Source organism: Somniosus microcephalus, chromosome 33, assembly GCF_052327205.1.
Source record: "Somniosus microcephalus isolate GS21.2 chromosome 33, FLI_Smic_1.0, whole genome shotgun sequence".
NCBI lineage: Eukaryota > Metazoa > Chordata > Chondrichthyes > Squaliformes > Somniosidae > Somniosus > Somniosus microcephalus.
Genome location: NC_141019.1, coordinates 27,065,992 through 27,087,580, shown reverse-complemented (window position 1 = coordinate 27,087,580; position 21,589 = coordinate 27,065,992). Strand labels below are relative to the sequence as shown.

At 42.2% G+C, this 21,589-nt stretch overlaps 1 protein-coding gene across 11 annotated transcripts in view; it reads right to left on the bottom strand.

Annotated features, from left to right (window-relative positions):
* kmt2d (lysine (K)-specific methyltransferase 2D) overlaps positions 1-21,589 on the bottom strand; it is a 239,566-nt gene that overhangs the window by 131,555 nt on the left and 86,422 nt on the right. For 8 of the 11 annotated variants that reach the window (XM_085972785.1, XM_085972778.1, XM_085972783.1 and 5 more), the window contains 9 exons: positions 20,313-20,477; positions 19,523-19,632; positions 18,972-19,022; positions 18,658-18,891; positions 18,063-18,206; positions 17,015-17,134; positions 14,936-15,069; positions 5,607-5,778; positions 1,793-1,894 (listed from right to left, as the gene is read on the bottom strand). In XM_085972785.1, coding sequence (XP_085828911.1) covers positions 1,793-1,894; positions 5,607-5,778; positions 14,936-15,069; positions 17,015-17,134; positions 18,063-18,206; positions 18,658-18,891; positions 18,972-19,022; positions 19,523-19,632; positions 20,313-20,477 — 1,232 coding nt within the window. The remainder of the gene's footprint in view (positions 1-1,792; positions 1,895-5,606; positions 5,779-14,935; positions 15,070-17,014; positions 17,135-18,062; positions 18,207-18,657; positions 18,892-18,971; positions 19,023-19,522; positions 19,633-20,312; positions 20,478-21,589) is intronic. The other 3 variants (XM_085972786.1, XM_085972789.1, XM_085972784.1) reach the window with 2 other exon arrangements.

Genomic DNA, 21,589 nt, shown 5'->3' with positions numbered 1-21,589 from the left:
ATGGAGTGATGGTAGCTGAGGGGCAACAGCAGCAAGCTACGTGTCCAGTGTTACCTACTCCCAAGACAGGTGGCACTGTGGACAACAGCGCCACCTATTTTGTAAACTGATCTGGGAGGTCTCGGAGCCAAGTGTACAAAAACACCACCTAACGTGGAAGCCAAAAATGAAGACCCAATGAGAGGCAAGTAAAATTAATAAGTTAAGTTTAATCACAACGTAACAAGCAAGCCAGATGGAAAAAGTGGAAACTATAGATTCAACAGGAAAGCGTTACAGTAAGTGACACTTTGTGCTCAAGGCAAGCAATGGCAATGCTGCCGAGCGGAGCAATTTCTACTTCAGACATCCAGTGTCAGCATCATGCACTCCATGAAAAGTACAGCACAGGCAGAGACAGAACAAAGCTCCCTTCACACTGCTCCAATATTGTGCCTTAGCCCAGACTTCACAAGACTGCACCAGTTGGGCACTCCCTCCCCCCCCCCCCCCCGCACCAACCATCCTTCGGCCTGTCTGAGTGACTGCCAATAAGTGCTACATTCGGGGTAGTTTTGTGCTGTAGGCCCATGCCCACCAGGAACAAGATTGAGACTACACAAACTTGTTTTGTGGTCAGCAGGTGTTTAAGATCCACAGAAACCGATCACCCAAATCATGTTGCTGAAACTCTATACCCTCCTGTAGGGTCTCTGTTTGCCCAATGTGGATTGCATACAGTTCCCACAGGGAGACATCCCACTTACCCAGGTTCAGAAAATTTAGGCACAGGTTGGCAGAGCCAAGGTTTCTTGACCTCCAAGTGTGCACAGGGGTACTGCTCGAGTAGAACCAGATAAAATAGCGCAGCTTACTACAGTACATCACTTAAATGTCCTCTGCGTATTCAGCTGGATGTTACGCTGTTTTGTAACAGCAGTGTCGTGCCACATAATTCACAGTATATTATTCTGCTAAGTTGAAGCTGTGCTCCTTTAAGGCTACGAAATCGAAATATTAAGTCAACACTGGTTGAGCTCAAAGTTTCATTGCTCTTCAGGCTGTAGGTTATTAACCCTAGATTCATGAAGTGTGATTGGCAACGTCAGTCAGGCTCCTGTCAATTAAGGTATTTTCAATTGCTGCAGAAATTTGTACATGTCAAGAGCTGGCTTTGATTCTTTATACTTTTTTTTTTTTTTTTTAAAGGAGGATACGGTAATTTGCAGTATGACACTTGTAGTGTGACCGACAGGAAGTGTGTGCTCGGCATACTGTTTTTAATTACATTAAAAAAGATAGCCGTCCTTTTAGATTTTTCTGTGCTACGCCCAAGCACAAGAGGGAAAACAGCCTGTTCAAAGCCTTTGCCAAAGTCATTCAATGCCCAACCACAAGAAACATATAAACGGAGACCCTTAGAAATACATTTATGGTAGTTGTCTTACAACTTCGCTTCCCAAATCAGCAAGCACCCCACATTCTGGCTGGATACCTTGCCCAACCATTCTATGGAACAGCGCAACAGTACCACACACTGCATCACTGGACTTTGTACTCAAAATTGTTTTACCAGGGGATAGCTAATTTAATTTGGAATTTTAATCAATAGCCTTTGCATAGTGCACTTATTCTCTGTATTTATGAATCCTGAATTCCTATCAGATCACAATCAGCTTCTGGATTTAATACAGGGTGCTACCAAAACCTTAGGATGAGGGGAATACAGCTGTAATAGTGCATTTTGTTTAGGCAGTCTACAAAAAAAACACAATTTATTACAATTACGCATTTTCTCCTCCTCCCTACTTACCCATTCCATCTGGCTGAGTTTCTTCAGTTTTAGGTGGCTCATCTGGGATTGGTTCTCCGTTACGTTCAAGGGGGCCTTGGATTGTCTTTGTATCAGGGGCTGCTGTAATTAAATGGAAATTATCGATATAGAAAAATTAATCCTCAGTAATAGTCAATAGGAAAAATAAAATCAGTTCAACAGATACTAAATAAATAGCTCATTGGCTTACTTTTATGTTAACTCAATATCATTTCACTGGCATTGTTCAGAAATTCTGCAAATCTGACTAACTGGCACTGTATTTCTGAATTCAGATGATTTATGTAGATTAGAAACATTAGTGGTCTCACCACTGATCACTGGTGCACGTAACAATCCCAAACCACTCCTCAAACTGGTACCTGCAATTTCCTTTCTAAGCCAATTACTTAGCCAGCTCCAAGTTTTACCTAGGATACACACTGCCTTAAACTAGTTTAGCCTTTTATTCGGAACTTTATACTGCCAGTTATTGGCACAAGGCTAATAGGGCTGCAGTGACCTGGGTTTGTTCCATCGCCTTTTTTCGAGAAGGTACCACAGTGGCTCATTTCCAATTTAGTGGAATTTCCCTTTTATTGATTGACTCCCTCGTGATAAGTCAGCACTTTGCAAATTTCATCTCTAATCTCACTTTGCACCCTCAGGTATATGCCATCACCCCTAAGGATTTCTTGGTTTTGTGCCCCTTCAGCCTGTCTAGGACCTGTGTAAGTTATTCAAGATTTTTTACTATTTATTCTTGGGATGTGGGCGACACTGGCAAGGGCTGCATTTATTGCCCATCCTTGCCTGCCCTGAGCTGGTGGTGGTGGGCCTTTTCCTTGGACTGTTACAGTCCTTGTGGTGATGGTGCTCCCACAATGGGATTAGGTAGGGAATTCCAGGATGTTGCCTCAGTGATGATGAAGTAACGCTAATGCATGTCCAAGCCAGGATGGTGTGGGACTTGGAGGGGAACTTGGAGACGATGGTGTTCCCGCAACATTGCTGCTCTTGCCCTTCTCGGTGGAGGTCGCAGGAGAGGGAGCTGCTGTCGATGTAACCTTGGCGAGTTGCTGCGGTGCATCCTGTAGCCCTGCATACTACAGACAATACATTGGAGTCCCCGTAGTAGGGGCGCCAATCAAGTAAACTGCTCTGCCCTGGATGATGTTGAGCTTCTCGAGCGTTGTTGTAGCTGCACCCATCCAAGAGAATGGTGAGTATTCCACCAAACTCTTCACTTAAGCCTTGTAGATGCTGGAGAGGCTTTGCAGGGTCAGGAGGTGCGCCACTCACTGCAGAGTAACAAGCTTCTGCCTTGCTTTTATAACCAGTGTTGATATGTCCCGCACCCAAAATAAAAGGGTTTGACAATGGTGGTGTCATTGAAGGTCAAGGGGAGAAGGCTGGGATGTCTCGTTTGAGATGGCCATTGTCTGGCACTTATACGGTGTAAATGTTACTGCCACTTGTCAGCCGACCTTGGACGTTGTCCAGGCTCTGCTATAGGCGGGCAAGGGCTTCTTCATTGTCGGAGGAGTTATGAATGGAGGTGTGATCATCAGTGAATAGCCCTACTCATGACCTTATGATGAGGGAAGGTCATTGATGAAGCAGCTGAAAATGATTGGGCCAAGGACGCTTTCCTGAGGAACGCCAGCAGAAACTGCCCTGGGGGCTGCGATGGTTGACTTTCGACAAACATCTTCCTGTATGTCAAATGTGACTCCAGCAACTGGACCATTTTCTCTCTGACCCCATTGATCTCAGTTTTGCTAAAGCTCCTAGGGGTCACACTCGGTCAAATACTGCCTTAACATCAAGGACAGCTACTCTGACCTCTTCTTTGGCATTCAGCTCTTGCATTCATGTCTGGAGCAAGAGTGGTTCTAGCAGAATCCCAACTGAGCGATGAACAGGTTATTGGTGAGTAGGTGTCAATTGATGGCACTAGTGTTAACTCCTTTAACATTTTACTGATGATTAGAAGGGGGTCAATAGGACTGTAATTGCTGGATTAGATTTATCCTTTTTTGTGGATAGGACATACCTGGGCAATCCTCCATATTGTCGAGTAGATACCAATGGCATAGGTGTACTGGAACAGCTCGACATGGGGAGTGGCTAGTGCTAATGCACAGGTCTTCAGCACTACAGCCAGGATGTTGTCAGGGCCCTAGCGTTTGCTGTATCCAGTGCACTTAGCTGCTGCTTAATGTCATATTAAGTGAACCAAATTTGCTGGACACTGGCATCTAGAACCTCCTGCAATGAGTGGCATGCTATTGTTTTCTCCAATGAATACTTCCAGGAAACAATCATTTAGTTTGTTAAGTATTTTTAGTTCAACCTGAGTTTCAAACTCGTACACTTGCACCAACTCAATTTCCTGTTCTTGCACAAGTAGGAAATACATATTTGATATGCTTCTGTGTTTTCAAATTCTTCGGGGGACTCGTCTTTACCCATTCGCCGCCATCATGACAGGAATGCGTTGGTGTGCAAAATCTGGTCAACAATATCCTCCATCATTAAAGATGATAATGAAGGGACTGAGCGATAGGGATTTACATCCTTGTTTTATATATGTAATATAAATGCAAATTAATTATTCTATTCATACAAGTAGCTTTCTTGTGAGTCCTGAAATGGTTGAGGTTTTTGTTTTAATAAACTATCTGATGCAGAGGTGCAAAGTGGTATCAGTGATGCAAGAGGCAGGTTCAATTGATCCAAGCCCCTTTTTTTTAAAATAAATTCAGGTCAACAGATTTTTTTTTTTTTTTTTTTTTTTTTTGTAGTGCAGTCCAGCCATTATACTACCAACTTACTTATACTGATTCTCCTCACTGAATGGAACTACAGTGAACTAACATTGAATTGCTGTAATAGCCACTTTCTGTAACAAGGTATTATTATGCAGAAATAAGACACTGCAGTAAAACAAAGGGAATTTGAAAAAAGGGAAATAAATGGAAAATGAAAAATACTTTTGGGTACTGCAGTGGTCTTATCCTCTTATTTCTGAACCCCTTAGCAGGTTTAAATTCATCAAGTGCAACCCAATCACAGCTGTCGTCTTGCTTTTTTGTTTACTGGGCACTGAAAAATGTTTCATCACTCCGTTTTGGATTTCAGTACAATTGCCCCACCACTGTACTGAAAGCAATAAAATGGGTTCCTGGAAGTCAAAAGCTGGACCTCCATCATGCCAAAAAAAATTTTCCGGGAGATGGGAGAAGACATTCCTCTTTCTCGAGGCTCGCCATGTTATGCGTCATCACCAGGTGGTCACGACTGCCACGCTCAAAACCAGATGCTAGAAGGTGCAGAAGGGAAGCTCAAGGGGTCTTTCTCCTTCCACACGAGATAAACAGGTGGCCTCCAATGCAAGTCCTCCTCTATAACAGCACGACTGATGTTGTGAATTCAACATGTGGAAAATTGTAGATTCAGATCAGAGACCTGCCATTTTGTTATGCAAGACCTTAGTGGCTCTAATGGACTACCCACAAGCTAATATCCCTTCCCCTGTATGCATTTTGGGGCCAAGATGCATTTTTCCATGAATACTCAAGAATAAAGTCATTATATGAATTTATCCTGGACTATTCATTCAAAGTGCTTTTCATGTGACTATTGCAATCGGTTACTTCAAAATTAGGCCCTGAACCAATGCTCAGAACGTACAACAAAAATATAAGTTCAGATTTCTAGGATTTTGTCAAATTTGATCTTTTAAATTATGTGCTAAGGCCCAGAACTGAAATATATTAAAAAATATCAATACTGTTGCTAAGCCCCTCACCCCTCTCCTGGGCTCCATCATGCTTTTCGTCAGTTGGTTCCTTCTGCTGAGGTGCCGAGTCCGATTGAGGCGTGGCTTGTGGAAACTCAGTGCTTTCATTGTCAGAGAAACCCTCTGAGCTGAGGCAAACTTTCCGACTGCTGTCCAGCAGTGACTTTCCAAAGAACGCTTCCTGTCAGATATGGAAGGTTAAGAAAAAAATCTCTGCTAACCTACAAATCATACCGGAAAGTAAAATTTCCAAGTGTGTATATACTTATAAAATTACTCTTCATTATGTCTAATATCAGAATCTCCATTTTTAAAAGCAGAGTGGGACATAGCACAACAAATGTAAATTACCTACCTTAGGTACCATCATCCTCATTTTTTTTTGAAGGTAGTTCAAAATCCACATACAAATAAGTCCTCGTTGAAATGAGGTGGTAAAAATACCAGGACCGTGTACCTTTTACAAGTTTGGCACCACACAAGGCCATGACAGTCACGTGACCTTCCCCCACTCCACTGCATATATAGGCCTCATTCTGGGAGCATACCTCAGTTCGCTTGAAAGAAGGCTGCAGCAGATTTAGAGAGTTGATAATCAGAAAGTTAAATACAAGACTTAAAAGGAAGTTCCAAGTTTGCACTACATTAGATGGAGGAAGCTTTGCATATGGAGGCTGAACTACAATAGAATGAGGAACGCCATACCAAAGGAAGGTAATGTAACTTTCTTCCTCATTGTTCAAACTCCACACACAAATGGGTAAAAGTTGCACTGTAAACAAGAGGTGACATTCTCAAAGACTGAACACAGCAGTGCCAGAGCACTCATCACCTTAAGCTGTCCAATCAAGAATTCATAAAAAGCACGTGCATTACTCTCTGAAGCTGCTTTGCAGTGTCAAAAGAAACCTAGTGCCTCCTGGTTCATGTGATCACATTACAAGTAGAAGGAGTTCACACTATTCTTGTTGGTCTCCAGTAAGTGGACAAATAAACGTGCTCTGCAACCCGGTTAGCTAGATGCTGTTTTAATGGGTTTAATTAATGTTTTGTTACCAAATAAAGCTGGGTGGAATGATGGTGGCATTCGGTTCTCTTTAGAGTGTTACAAGCTGTGACCATAAATGAAGCAAGAGAAAATTAAAATGTCAGAAGAAACCAACTGCATCCTAGCTCAGGCAAGAATTAAAGTGGAATGAGCTGCAACATTCCCTAGTAACTCCCAGCTATTGACTGCAGATCCAGAGAAAAATGTCAGACTTGGTCCTATGACTTCTCTAGTTGCAGGGCAAAATAAATAAGTTGGATTTACCATCACAACATGAAGGTAATTAATGGAGGCAGGTAGGGGGACCAGAGGCTGCAGAAGTTCCTCTGCCACAAAAGGAAATCCTTCCAAGTCTGGGCATATCAGAGTGCGCTGGAGCCACAACAGGGATCGCCTTTAAACTTTGCTGGTACTTTCTTAGTCACTATCTGTTACCATACAGATCCTTTCCTTAGAGGACAAGGGCTAACAATTTGACCTTTACCTGCACAGCAATATACCACGGACTGACAATCCATACTCTTTTGTAGGGTATTAGTGGTAGATAGCTGCAACGGTTTAACTGTCTGCTTAACTTTGGTCAATGATCTGTCCAAGGAGACATCAGGAGTTAGAGTCTGTGCTACTTGCTTGTAGAACATTTTAACCTTTGGTCGTTGTAAGTAGTCCTCATTCTGAAAGGTTCCGTGGCCTTAAAGATGCTTTTCCCCATCTGTCCAGCTTCCTGTAATTCTTTGCTGGAATACTGTTCAATGCCCTCCAGTCAGAACTTTTTCCATTTAATCACCATTTTCTGCTTCCTAGCGTCAAGCCAGTTTTCAATTCAACTAACTCATTCACCATTAACCTCAAGAACCTTAAACTTTCCTTAAAAACTTAATCAAGTGCAACTGAAAATCCAAATAAATTCACACTCAGACCAAAGTTGTGCAAGCAATTCACCAGCTGAAAATGGGAAGAGCCCACACTGTGGCAATCCGACCCAGGATATGAATAAACTCAGCGGTCAGCAAATGGTGGATCAACTACAATATTTAGTCAATGCAGAGTGGCAGGCAGAGCCAATTTCCTGACTGGCTACAAACAATTATTTCTTTTTAAGGAGGATGCCACTTCAATTGCTCCATGTATTATGGGATTTTGCCATCAACTCCTGGCAAAGGCTTCGCAATAGTACTGATCAGCAGAAGCGTACAATACCTCCAGTCTCAAAGGCACCAACAGTTTGGCTTCATGCCAGGGAACTCTACTGATTTTTTTCCCACAAGACTATTGCCACAATAAGTACGAGATTCAACAGACTGTTTTACACATCCTCTGTTGATCGCAAAAAGGCCATTGCTTTTGTCAACCACAAGGCTTTGTGGCAGCTGCTGCTGGCTGACTTGAGTGTGCCAGCAAAAGATTTACAAACGTTTTAATTGTTGTATGGTGACAGTACTGAGTAAATTTGTGTTGGCAATCAACTGACCATTGCGCTTTGCACTAAGTCAGGTGTTTGTCAAGGATGTTTAATGGCTTAGAATTCAACAGAGTTATGCACAGAATTCTGATGGCAATCATAACTGGATCAAAGGCTGAAATTCACAGCAGCAAAAACCTTTAACTGTGCTGGTCATTTTTGGTGAAAACGAACATGTTTCAGAGACCTGCAAACGTCCGTCAAAGAAACTGTCAAATTTGCAATGAGAACCATTTGGTCCAGGACGAGGGCAATGCACTTCCATTAACAGTCACCATCAGCTGCCTATCTGCAAGTCAGAAATAACACCATTAAGTACTTCAAACAGTTCATCTACTTTGGTATCTGCATCCATTACTGCAATATTACCATGGATGGAAGTAAAATGAAGAATTAATCTTGCTGCATCCGTCATGTGCAGCCTTCAACAGCACCTATGGTGGAACAGAACTGGTAGCCTGAAGGTGGAAGTTTCCTTTTTTTGGGGCTGCTGTAGCATCAACGTTGCAATATGGCAATGAAACTGGTCTCTGGTTAGATTTCAACTACAGTCATTATCAGCCTTAAAAAGCAATCGCCTACTCCACATCAACTGAATGCACCACAAATACCAATCTGTTACATGCAACACTGGACAACTAAGCATGTTGTTACTTCGGACATGTCGCTCAACTACCCGCCCGACATGCGCCAGTTGTTTGGGTCTTCTTCACTAACCCAACCACCAGACGGACAAGGATGACCCTGGGCCAATCAACTCAAAATACACACCAACAAGAATTATTCTGTGACCCATCTGATCAACATGATACTGAATAGAAGCACTGGCATCATCTTGTTTGACTTCACCATGACCATACCAGCCATGTGCAATTTTTCACAGGGACATAATTTTTTTCCCACATACCTGAAAATCTTATATTAAAAAAGCATTGCATTCACATAATCCAGGAACTTTTGTTAACGGGAGTTAACCAAGGCCCGCAACGTCTTCTGCAGCTAAAATGGGACTGGAAGATAAGTCAACAGGCCTCCACACAGGCAACATCTAGTCACGTCACCAAAACACCCAATGCTATGGCCCAGGACCGCACAAATTCTGCCTAATGCAAGACCAAGTAGAAGAATTGAAGAACCTCAAGAAAATCTCTTGCCTCCTCTCCTGAAGGCGTTACCTGCTTGTTCCAGTGCCAGTCAGCCTCCTGTACCTTGCCCAAGTTGCCATTCATGTACGAGCCAAAATAGTGAATGCTGCCATGCTAATTGACCATGGAGGACATCAGAGGGAGTCCCAGCTTATCTTAACGTGATGTCAGCATGGGTCCTGGAAGGTGATAAAGAGCAGAAATCTTGGCCGATTTGCTTCTCCATAAGCCAGTGGTGCCGAGGCCAAATGTCGCACCGCAAATGCCACCTTGACCAAGATTCTACTCGACACAGACCAGGGATCAAACCTGGAACCTTCCTGGTCTGCATGACTCAGTTCATCAGTGTGTGACTGGGGGAACATGCTTAAGAAAACTTTTGGAGCCAGAACATTGATGCAAGTTGCTGTCAGCCAATGTTAGCATTGCTGGCTCCAGCAGTAAAATAAATATTGCCTTTAATTTGGAGTCTGTTTGGCACCAGTGTAATGGCCAATGCTACATTTATTGTAGTGCTGTCGGTCAGATTAGTCCCAGTTGTGTGCTGTGCATGCGTGCCGATTTCCCTCTAGATGCGACGATTGATACGTTAACAGTTTCGTGACTTGAACTCTACTATCACAAGACATTTGAGGACCTGGAGAACCCCAACATTGAGTAATTCTATAGCTTCAGCTGAAGAGAGTGCATCCTGGTGGATACACAACACATCGGCCCAGCTTCATAAAGTGACAAGGAACAGAATTCAACTGCATTGTTCTTCTGGGCCACTCGTTATGCTGGATTATCTGACCTGGAGCTGTGCTGAGACAAGCTGGAACTCGCGGTCTCTTGCTGCCATGTTTCAAGGAAAGCCACATGGACTTGGAAGAATTTCCTTCCAGTGAAATGCACTCTCATAACTGGCCTTGCTGCTGAATTAAGCAGAGTGTTCTGGAAATCATGGGTCAGTAGAGTGTCTGCCACATAAAGGATCCAAGACAAGATGTGCAGATTGAGAAGGGAGGGGGAGGGGAAGAGAGAGAGACAGAGACAGAGAGAAAAAAAAAACCAGGACTGAGTTCAAGGATGAGTCAGATGTCAATTCAGTGACAGACCCTGACCGACAAAATAGGATGGCAAAAATCGTGGAGCATGTTCCAGGACTAAAAGCAAATCCTGGTTTTGCAAAATTTGAAATCACTGAAAGTAAAAGTTTTACTTAAATTAGAAAAAAAATGGCTGAGAGAGAAGTCATAAAAAGACATGCATGTAGCAACACCAATGTATTCTCCCACAAGCACCATGCAATAAAACTGTACAGCGACTTCACAAAAATAAAAAGTCACAACCAAGACATGCAATGACCAGAGTTTTAGCTTAAAATTATTCTAGCAGATTTTTTTTCTCATTACAAACTGTACTGCAACCAACAATAAGAGTACAAACTGAGAAATACTTCCAGAACAAAGCTTGCACGTATCACACCACCTCTCCACCAGGTAAGGAGGCCACATTAATATGGTTGTACCAATACTCAAAAGTATTCTGTCCCAGTGGTTTTCCCATTTGAGAGAAAACCTACTCGTCTGTATGTGGAGGTTGAATTCATGAAAAATTGACGTGCCCTGCTTTCCTACAATAGAACCGTCACTAAATTAGCTTCAGTGCCATCAATGTACAAAGCCCAAGAGAAAACAGATACATGCTTCCAGTTTAGAGGACATTCCTGATTTTTCATCTCCATAGTTATCCCAATGACTGACCAAATGGAACCGAGTCTTTTACGCCAGCAGAGTAAAGGCGTTCATCATTATAGTTTGCGATGGAGGTTCCAGAGGGGAAACCACCATTCTCTAATCAACCTTGTTGCCTGGTCCCACCCATCTTTGCCCTCATCTCATATGGACACCTCCATTTGAATTCCTCCAAATAAGATGCCTGCAGAGTTTCGTGAAGAACCTCCGCAGTCATTTTAAAAACTGGAAGGCAAAATAGCGCGCTAAACCCCGCACACTAGCAGAATTGCCATTTCTCTGCCCATATTCAAATTTAACTTGGATTTTCCATTAAATAGTGGAATCCAACTGTGTCCAGAAATGCTGTAGATAGAAATTTAAGCATGTCTTTAAATTTTTATTTTTTAGGTGGAAAAGAAAAAGAGGAAAAAACATTCATTAAAAAAAAAGGGAATCTTGTTTTGAATCACAGCTTAATAGCAGCTTTAGCCAATGCCTCATCTGACCCATTGCCTAAACAGAGGGATAAGGGTGGAATTCAACTCCGTTGTAACCTGGCCAAATGAAGATAGCCCAGTTGTAATCTCACGACTGAAGTTATGGCTGCTGTAACATGAAGTCTCAAGTTAGTGTGTTTTTTTTTGTGATTTGACCAGTTTAAAAACAAAAAGCAAACCTTGCTGTGCACAATCCTTTGATCAAACTCACTTATGTTGGTGAAATGATGAACACTTCACTTATAGATAATCTTTACATTCACCACTTTGTATTATCCTGTATATAAACAATGACATTTTCCAGAAGGCTGCAAAATTTCAATAAAATTGTGCTAAAGTTGTTGAGATGCTGTAACTAGCAACACATGATACAAAAGTCACAACAGTTAGCAGATATACCTAGCTCCTAAATGAAGCACTAATTATAACCCGAATGCTCATTAAACATAAAACATGTCTCATTTGTCTAGTAAGCCACAACAAATTCTTTCAATGCTGTTTGTGGGATCTTGCTGTACAGAAAATAGCTACTGCATTTGGCAACACGACAGTCACAATATTTCAGTTATTCTTTGTTTGTGAAGTGCTTCGAGACACACAAGGTAGCAACTGCGTTGACACTTGTAGTATGAAGAGCCTCTGACTTGGGGGAGGGGAAAGAGAAAGTTTTGAAGATTACACAGGTTGTCAGTTACTAAATTAAGCAATAATGAATAACAAGTCATGCAAATGTTGGGTTTTACCCTTTGGGACAAAGGTAACCAGAGTGCTAAATCAATTGCTGTGCGATTAAAACATTTCAACGCTAGTGGCTACTAGACTGGGGTGACGGAGGCGAGTGTCTGGCAGGGTCAAAGCAGTGTCCTTTTGCTGAAGCAGAGTACATTCCGTGGAACCTGCGGGGCTACAGCAAGGAACGAGACAGCATTGCAAGTACTGTAGTCAAGTATTGTATTGAAACTCTACTATCTAAAGAAGCACTCTTCCATTCGCGTGTAAAACAGCCACGCCATACATTGACCCCAAAATGCGGTATAACATTTGCGCCTTAAAGATAAGTTTATAGAGTAATTTCCCATTTTATTTTAAGAGCATATAGTAATCCTCACTCGCTTCAGAATTTGCAACATTTAAAGTAACAAAGCTGTCCAGAGTCCGAGCGGCGAGTGTCATGGCTACTCACAATTCTTTTTGCTGTGATGCGGCTGGCCTCACTAAGCGTTTTTTAAATTCCTGCAATGCAACTAGTTAAACACCGCTTTGCTGCAATGCGACTGGCCACGTGCCCCTTGCTGCAATGCGACTGGCCACGTGCCCCCTTGCTGCAATGCGACTGGCCACGTGCCCCCTTGCTGCAATGCGACTGGCCACGCGCTCCCTTGCTGCAATGCGACTGGCCACGCGCCCCCTTGCTGCAATGCGACTGGCCACGTGCCCCCTTGCTGCAATGCGACTGGCCACGCGCCCCCTTGCTGCAATGAGACTGGCCACGCGCCCCCTTGCTGCCATGCGACTGGCCACGCGCCCCCTTGCTGCCATGCGACTGGCCACGCGCCCCCTTGCTGCCATGCGACTGGCCACGAGCCCCCTCTGCTGCAGTGAGACTGGCCAGGCCCTCTTTGCTGCAATGCAACTGGACTGATCAGAACCTCTTTGCTGCAATACGACTGCTCAGACCCCCTTCGCTGCAATGCGACTGCTCAGACCCCCTTTGCGGCAATGCGACTGCTCAGACCCCCTTTGCGGCAATGCGACTGCTCAGACCCCCTTTGCGGCAATGCGACTGCTCAGACCCCCTTTGCGGCAATGCGACTGCTCAGACCCCCTTTGCGGCAATGCGACTGGCCAGGCCCTCTTTGCGACAACGAGACTGCTCAAATCAACTTTGATGCAATGCAATTGGTTAGATCTGCTGCTGCAATATGACTGGTCAGAATTTTTGGAAGAAAGGTTTTATGCACTGTGATTGGTTATTTTCTACTTTCATTATTTACCAATTAGAAAAGGAGAAAACAGAGACTTAGCCAAAAGAAAAAGAAAACTGACCGACATTCACGAGTCTAGACAGATATGCACATTTGGAGCTCATTATTGCTGTTACATCACTAGGTTGATTTAAAATTGAAGCGACAAAGGCAACTCAACAGGATCAAGAGGCACAGGGTTGAAGCTGAAATTGGAATTTAACATTTTGACTGGTGTTGTAAATGCCCGAACGCTCAATCACAGCAATGCTACAGCTTCAGTAAAGAATCTTGAAAAATGAACTGGACAAGGGACAATTGCAGGCTACTTCGCGTTAATCTGAAATTAATCATCATCTTTAGTGATCATCTTGCATCATGGACACATAATGCTGCCAGCCTACATATTGCCCAAGACAGGTTAAAGCGCCCACATAAAATCAAAACCATACGCATTATAGTAAGCAGTAAGCTACTTCAATTAACCTCTGGCATCAGATAACCGCTCCAAACCACATCATTACCAGTTAGCTATTTCCAACTATTCCCAGATATCTATTACTCAATACAGGTGGTCAACTGTTCCCCACATTTTAGATACATAGTCAACACATCGAGATGAATTTGTGTGTGCTTCTGCATTTTGCTATCTTACATATGAAAGTGACAACAAAATATAGCACTTGAAATAAATTCTGCTCCCACAGAATATCAAGAGAGCCCCAAACCACAGATCGATATCCTGCAACAGCAGGAAATATACTCTACCATTCAAACATTTCAAAACCAATTCTCACAAACACCCCACTCTCAATTATACAACTAGCTGCGCACTTCAGTAAACAGTAATTTTAAAAACTGCAGTGCAATGCCACAAAATGGGAGGATAGATCAAGCAGTTCCTCAAGCAGCAAGTTCTTGGTTTCAACTGTAGCATGATGAGGAACTGTTGGGTAAAGGCCAGGTGCATTGCCACAGAATTGGAAAATTGATGGGAGAGTCTGTTTTGTACCTGCACATCTCCATTTGATGGTCTGGCTAAGAGTATGGCTAGAGTGCCTGGATTACAGTAGGTTTGAAACATACCAACTACTCTGGAGCTTTGAAAAAATAAATCAACAGCTTGTGGAGAAAGATCAGTAGCAATAGAAGCAAACAGCATTGTAAACCAGTGTGCAATTAACCCTTTCAGCCCTTGTGTTTGCATCTTGTATGTTTTCATCCAAATACCCTGCAAATGTTCCGATTATAATCTAGAAAACAAAGAACAGTATTTTCTTATCGAAGATTAAGAGCGAGCAGTTAATCTGGTTTCTTTGATGCAGAAATGTTAATGTGGCCCCCAAAGGATTGAGGGGCCAAACAGGTTAACAATTTCTGCAGGATCAAATCATTTAGCTACAAACTTGGCATTCGGGCAAGTCGATTTTCATCAAGGCATTTTCCTCTGATAAGTGCTATCAGAGTTGCACTATCACCCGTGTGCACAGCAGGATGCCAGTACCTGCAGATATGCTGGAAAGGAATCCTCCAACTTGCTTTTCTTTCGACGTTGTCGTTTCTTCGCTTTCTCGCCTACATCTGCTCCTATCACAGGTATATCACTGGCACCCTCGGTTGGAAGCTCTATTGGAGTACCTGCAGGAACCAAAAAAAGTTATGATTCTTCAACTAATATGGAATCATTTTTAAACAACATATACTATGGATGAGGATTGGGCACTGGTCACCTGTCTGCTCCTGAACAGTGCAAAGGAGCTACATCAAGAGTTAAAGTTATCATGGTCACTAAAGAATTCTAGATTAAGGGCAGGCCTTGGTGATCGTATTTCAGCTCCCTCGCAGTTTTGGGTTTGATAACATCTGAAAGCAATTGCAAGATCATCAGTACTCTAGGTTTAAACAAAAAAATTGACAAATTGCTAATACTAATATTAATTTTTAACAGTTTTAAAAGATATATCAATGTCGAGACTCCCTCTTCATGGTTCAGGCAGAACATGGAGAACATTGGAGGTGTATTCATGACCCGATTTATTGCAGTGGCAGCTTGCTCAATTGGCAGCACTTCCGTCTCGGTCAAGATATAGGTTTAAGGCACAGTTCGGGGCTTGGGCACATAATCTGAGCTGACGCTTCAGTGCAGTACAGACAATGCAGTACTAGGGAGCATGGATATAAAATCTTCAGACAAAGAGTCAGAAAGTATTTTTCATGGATAAGCATCGCCCTATAGAACCGATCAAATAGATCATCAAAGCGTGACTTCCCTACAGTTTTTTCAGAAGAAGCCTGGACAAGGTTCTGAGATAGGAGGACAGTTCTAGTTATAGAAACCTTTCACAAATTCAGCACTTAATAAAACCCAGAGCTGAGCTTCAAGCCAACATCCTCTCCATCACTAAGACCGCTTTTTTCCATCTTTGCAGTATTGCCCGCCAACAAGTAGGCAGGGAGCATGAATTTCTCCAAAGCCACAATAGATAATGAGTGGATAGCAGGTAATATAACTCAAATGGAGAGAAGATTTACACATGGTTTGTGTAAACTTCCAGCAAGTATTTGGTTTAATTTCTACAGTTTCAGTGCAGTACTATTTACATTTTTGTTCTCCTCAAAGTAACCTTGGCTTCTCAACTGCTGAAACCTTATCCATGCTCGTCACCTCTAGACTCTATTATTAAAATCCTCTCTTTGCTGGTCTTCCATCATCCACCCTCAAACTCCCAACTTGTTCAAAACACAGCTGCTCATATCCTGTCCTGCACTAAGTCCTGCTCACCCATCACTCCTGTCCTCGTTTACCTTCACTGGTTTCCTGTCCAACTCATCCAAATTAAAATCCTTTTCCTCACCTTCGTCACTTCATGGCCTCGCTCCTTCCGCCTCACATCCTTCGAACCTAGGATTCTGGTCTCCTCTGCATAAGCCCTTCCCCTCCCCACCTTCACCTCAACCTCTGTGGCAGAGTTTTCACTCACCATGGCACTACTGTATGCAACTCCCTCACCTAAAGCCCTCTGCCTTTCAACTGCACTGTCCTCCTTTAAACACCTTCGCAAAAGCCATCCCTTTGACCAACCTTCAATCACCGCTCTGGCATGGCGCAGCATTCATTTTTATTACTTCTCTGTAAAGCACCATGGGGCATTTTGTTTGCTAAAGGTGCTATATAAATACAAGTTGCTGTGGAGGTACTGAGGCGAAGTGGCAGGTTAGCTCAGATTAAAAGGATTTATATGGTGCCAACCGTTCTGCGAGGAGTGGTTTTGATGCAGCAGATATATTTCAGGAGAACAAAATTTGAAAAAATAAAGTTTTAGAAATTAAACAATTATTATAGATTATGGGGATTGTAGTCCAAAATCTGATCTGGAATCTGCACATTGACAGAACATGCAAAATAAATTTTTGAAATCAGAGTGATTTAAAAAGAATTTATATTTTAAGAAAGAGAACAAAAGTTTTGGCCTCAGAGACTATTCATACGGAGAAATGCTCTGCATTCTTGGTCGTTTGGAACTTTATTACAAACATGCTAGAACTTTATGCCTACATAGTGATTGTGGAAATGTAAACACACCTTCTTCTTTGTTGCTCTCGGTATTTGGACAGTCAGTGGACATTCCAGGCTGTGCTACAGAGGCTTTATTCAAATTCTTTGTCCGCGATTGCCTCTGTCGGACCATAAATCCACCAATTCCTGAAAAACATCAAAAGGGTATTTGTTCTTTATTGTTTATACCGCTACTTTTCCTTTCATAGCTCGCCTCTATTCATCGCCTCCATCAGTCAAGATGGGAGAGTGGTACAGGCTACAAACTTTCCGACAGATAGCTGCCAAAGACTACATGATCACTTAGTTTAAGGTGCACTTGTGGCATGCGCTTACGTCAGTTTTCTTTTGCTCAGATATCACCTACTCCGCCAGCTAGCAACCATGCCATATGCAGCAGTCTGATTCAAGGGGCAGTATTGGATTCCCAAACCAACTGGCTAAATCTGGGACTGGAACCTACCATCAATCAGAGCTGATACCATGAGGCAACACACCTCCATTTCTGATGACTCTGTAAAATGAGCTATCTTTCATTTGTACAAACTGTTCAGTTTCTTGTACATGTACCATATCATTGCCACAAATGTATATGCTTCATAGCTCCTTCAATGGCCTGGGTGAGTGAGGTAAAGGCACCGTTTGTGTAGTACAAACTCAGACAGAAATTCCTGGGGTCAACCTGCTTCAGGGCCTGTGTATAGACTGTTCTGCAACCAGCTGCTGAAAGATGTACAAGATCAGACAGTATTGAAGAGCCATCTAGCCAAAAGTTAGAACACAGACCAGAATCTTTACAAGCATACATCGGAGAATTCTATTGCCAAACTGTTACACCAATGCACTGCGCTACATGCTTGTAATACTTTTTTTTGAAACTAACCTTACCAGAAAGAAAAACACAAAATTGATGCTGGATCAAGTGGTTTCTCTGCAATAATTAGAAGCTTCAATAAATAAGTGTAAGCTAAATGCCATCAATGTGACAAAAAATGCATTGGAATCAGCTTTTAAACCTACAAGTAGAAAAATTGTGTCACTTAAAAAACTTTCTACAACCTGCTAAATTGCCTACCAGGTCTGTATGGCTTCCTCTTCCTCTTTTTCCCTTCCTCAGTTTCCTCACTTGTTTTTACAGGATCGTTTGTTGGGCACACCTCTCGTTCCTGGCCGACAGGTGCATCAGGTTTTACGTCACATTCCCCTGGTTCCAAGGCAACTTTAAAAGAATTATAACCCAATTGCAGATTATATTCAGTCAGATTCAAAAACAATCAAAATTTACAACAAAAAGTAGCACCGTGATATGCAACAGCTTTTAATTCTCCTCCTTCTTCCGCCCCGCACGAGGTCCCAGACTAGAAACAGTATAAAACTTTACAAGCCGTAATAAGCTAATTTATACAACAGCACAATTACTCCTCCTACACCTATATACGCCATTACACAAATGCATGAATAATCATGGAAAATCAATTACTTGGACAGATGAACTGCATACTATGCACAACAATTGAATCTTCCAGTATTTTTTTTAATTTCCTGTGTATGAACTCATCATACTAGAGTACAATTTTTATAAACATCAAATTATAAAAATAAAATTAGGTTTAAATAAGATGGAAAGGCAACATGCTTTTCACTATGGTTTTACAAGCTCTGTGCCTCACCTTTTTCCTCCTCCCCTTCACCTTCTTCTTTCTTTATTTCTCTACATGAGCCGTCCACACTGACCATCATTGGTTCACTGCATAGAGTTGGAGGTTTGTTCTTTAGTTTGGGCTTTGGTCCTTTTTTGTGTGGCGGAGAAAGTATAAGACTTCGGAACTGTGACATTCCCGACTCTGTCAGCCATACACCGTCCTGATTATAAAACCGTGGCTCTGCATATGAATAAATCAAATCTAAAATAAATTTAGCATACTACAGAAACAAAGGGGAAGAATATAATCCCTTCAAACCAGTTTTGTACTAAATAACTCACCTGGATCCTTCACTTTGATGATGGGTGCAACCACAGGGGATTCACTTCGAACTACAAATACAAATAAAATTAAGAACCTTTACACCAAATGCCAGAAACTACTAAAGTTGAAAATATTTTACAGAAGTAGCACTGACACATTAGGCATTCGACTAGCTTGGAGACTTGGCCATTAAAGAGATAAGAACTTTGCCACTATGCTGAAATGGCTTTTGAGGCAAGAGACAGCATTTGAGAGCACTTTTAATCCTTCCCACTAGGAATGAAAATTATCTATACACATCGTAAAGAATTCAACAAATGCTTTATGAATTGTAATAATATTCAGTGTATAGCTCACACCCTGATGCAGGTTTCTGTCACCTGCAAAACAAGAAGCCTGACTGTTTTACTGTGGGGTTGAAGAGAGTAAAAGCTGCACGTATAAATAAAATTAAGATACAGAAAATGGCATCTCAGCATTTTTAGAACTGTAATCTACTTTTATTTCTGAATTAAGTAAAAGATTGTTGCTGCATTCCTCAAAGTATTGATTGTGGACTGTCACTCACCAATCGGACGAACGACAAAGGGCTCACACGCAGTACAATCAAAGCCCTCATCTGCCGCTTGTTCCACTTCATCTTCCGTGAAAAGATTTTCGCAAATTGCGTGGACCCACCTGCAAACAGCAACGGGTCTAATTTTATTCATGAAAACACCACTCAGACAACAGATGTATGAATAAATCAACTTGAAATCTAACGTTATTACTTGTTCCCATTTAAGATGAGGGCTTGTAAAAATATTTGTTAATGCTGAAGCCCAAACAAATTCTGTGCTTTGAGCTCAGCGATACCTCCTACTGCTGGGAATAGCTTTGATCAGAAGCCCATAAGCAAGCTTTAACAGCTATAATGCAAAAACATTGAAGCGGCCATGCTTAGCCATGTTCGTGGCACCAGTTGGCCTTTTACAAGAGTAGACCAAAAGCATGCCAATCATTTCTGTCACTGCACCGCATGGAAACCTTTGTTACAAACTTTTAATTTCCTTCCTTATCTTCAAAACAGTGCAGATATTTAAAAAAAAGATACATTGCTGAAAACTTCAGCTACCTGAATAAAGTGTGCAGCTACATTAATAATGCAGACACAACCCAAGGGAAATTACAAAATATTAGATTTTCAGGGGAAGAAATGGATAAAATTGTTACTTTTTATGCAAAGGGTCATACAGTCAACATTTTACGGGATGCAATATAAAACAAGTTACACACTCCAAATGAAACCCAAGTCCTTTACTTCAGGACAACATAAAACATGGTTTGTAAAACCATTGATAGACATCTCTCTGGCCTACCGATCACAATGGTGACACTGTATGAGGAGGTCCTCTTCTTCATAGTCTTCATTGCAGCTAGGACAAGTAACAAGGCTGCCACAAGGCGCACAGTGAGTGTAGTTATTCTGCCACTCACAGTGAAAACCAGGTGTTGTGGCACCACACTGTGTACAGCAAACACACCTGCAAGACAAAGTATGAAGTTGGGCTTCATATTATCTCAACATACAGGAAGTTATCTCATTATGTACACGAAAAAACTAAAAACTTAAAAATTGTCAGTTCTTTATTTTTCACCACATCACTGATGAACTTCGAAGGTCCAAACACTTTTTCAAAGTTATTTTTCCATCAGATAGTAAGGTGCTTTCAATCGAAAGGGTTTGGCATAATCACTCTCCCTCAAATGTTTCTCTGTACATTCCTATGAAGCCATGAGTATCCTGATTCTGGCCGGCTTAAGTCAACACTGCTGACATTTTGCCATCCATGCCAGAAACTTGGGTGTTTCCAGACACCACAGAATTAACTTGAAACAAGATAACCCCGAATATTCTACTTGCAAAGTTATAGAATAGTGCAGCACAGGAGGCCGCCATTTGGCTCATCCAGTCTGTGCCGGCTCTTTCGAAGAACAATCCAATCAGTCCCACTCGCCCGCTCTTTCCTCATATCCCTGCAATTCTTTTCTCCTTCAAGTATTTATTCAATTCCCTTTTGAAGGCTACTACTGAATCTGTATCTACCACCCCATCAGGCAGAGCATTCCAAATCCTAACCACTCGCTGCGTAAAAAAGTTTTTCCTCATGTCGCCTCTAGTTCGTTTCCCAATCACCTTAAATCTGTGCCCTCTGGTTATTGATCCTTAAGCCATTGGAAACGGTTTCTCTACTCTCTATGATTTTAAAACACCTCTATCAAATCTCCTCTTGGCCTTCTCTGCTCCAAGGAGAACAATCCCAGCTTCTCCAGTCTCTCCACATCACTGTAATCCCACATCCCTTTAGCTATTCTAGTAAATCTCTTCTGTACCCTCTCCAAAGCCTTTACGTCCTTCCTAAAGTGCGGTGCCCAAAATTGGACCCAATACTCCAGCTGGGGCCGAACTAGTGTTTTATAAAGGTTTAGCATCACTTCCTGGCTTTTGTGCTCTCTGCCTCTATTTATAAAGCCCAGGATCCCATATGCTTTATTTACTGCTTTGTTAACCTGTCCTGCCACCTTCAACGATTTGTGCACAAGCCACGGGTCTTTCTCGTCTTGCACCCCATTTAAAATTGTACCATTTAGCACG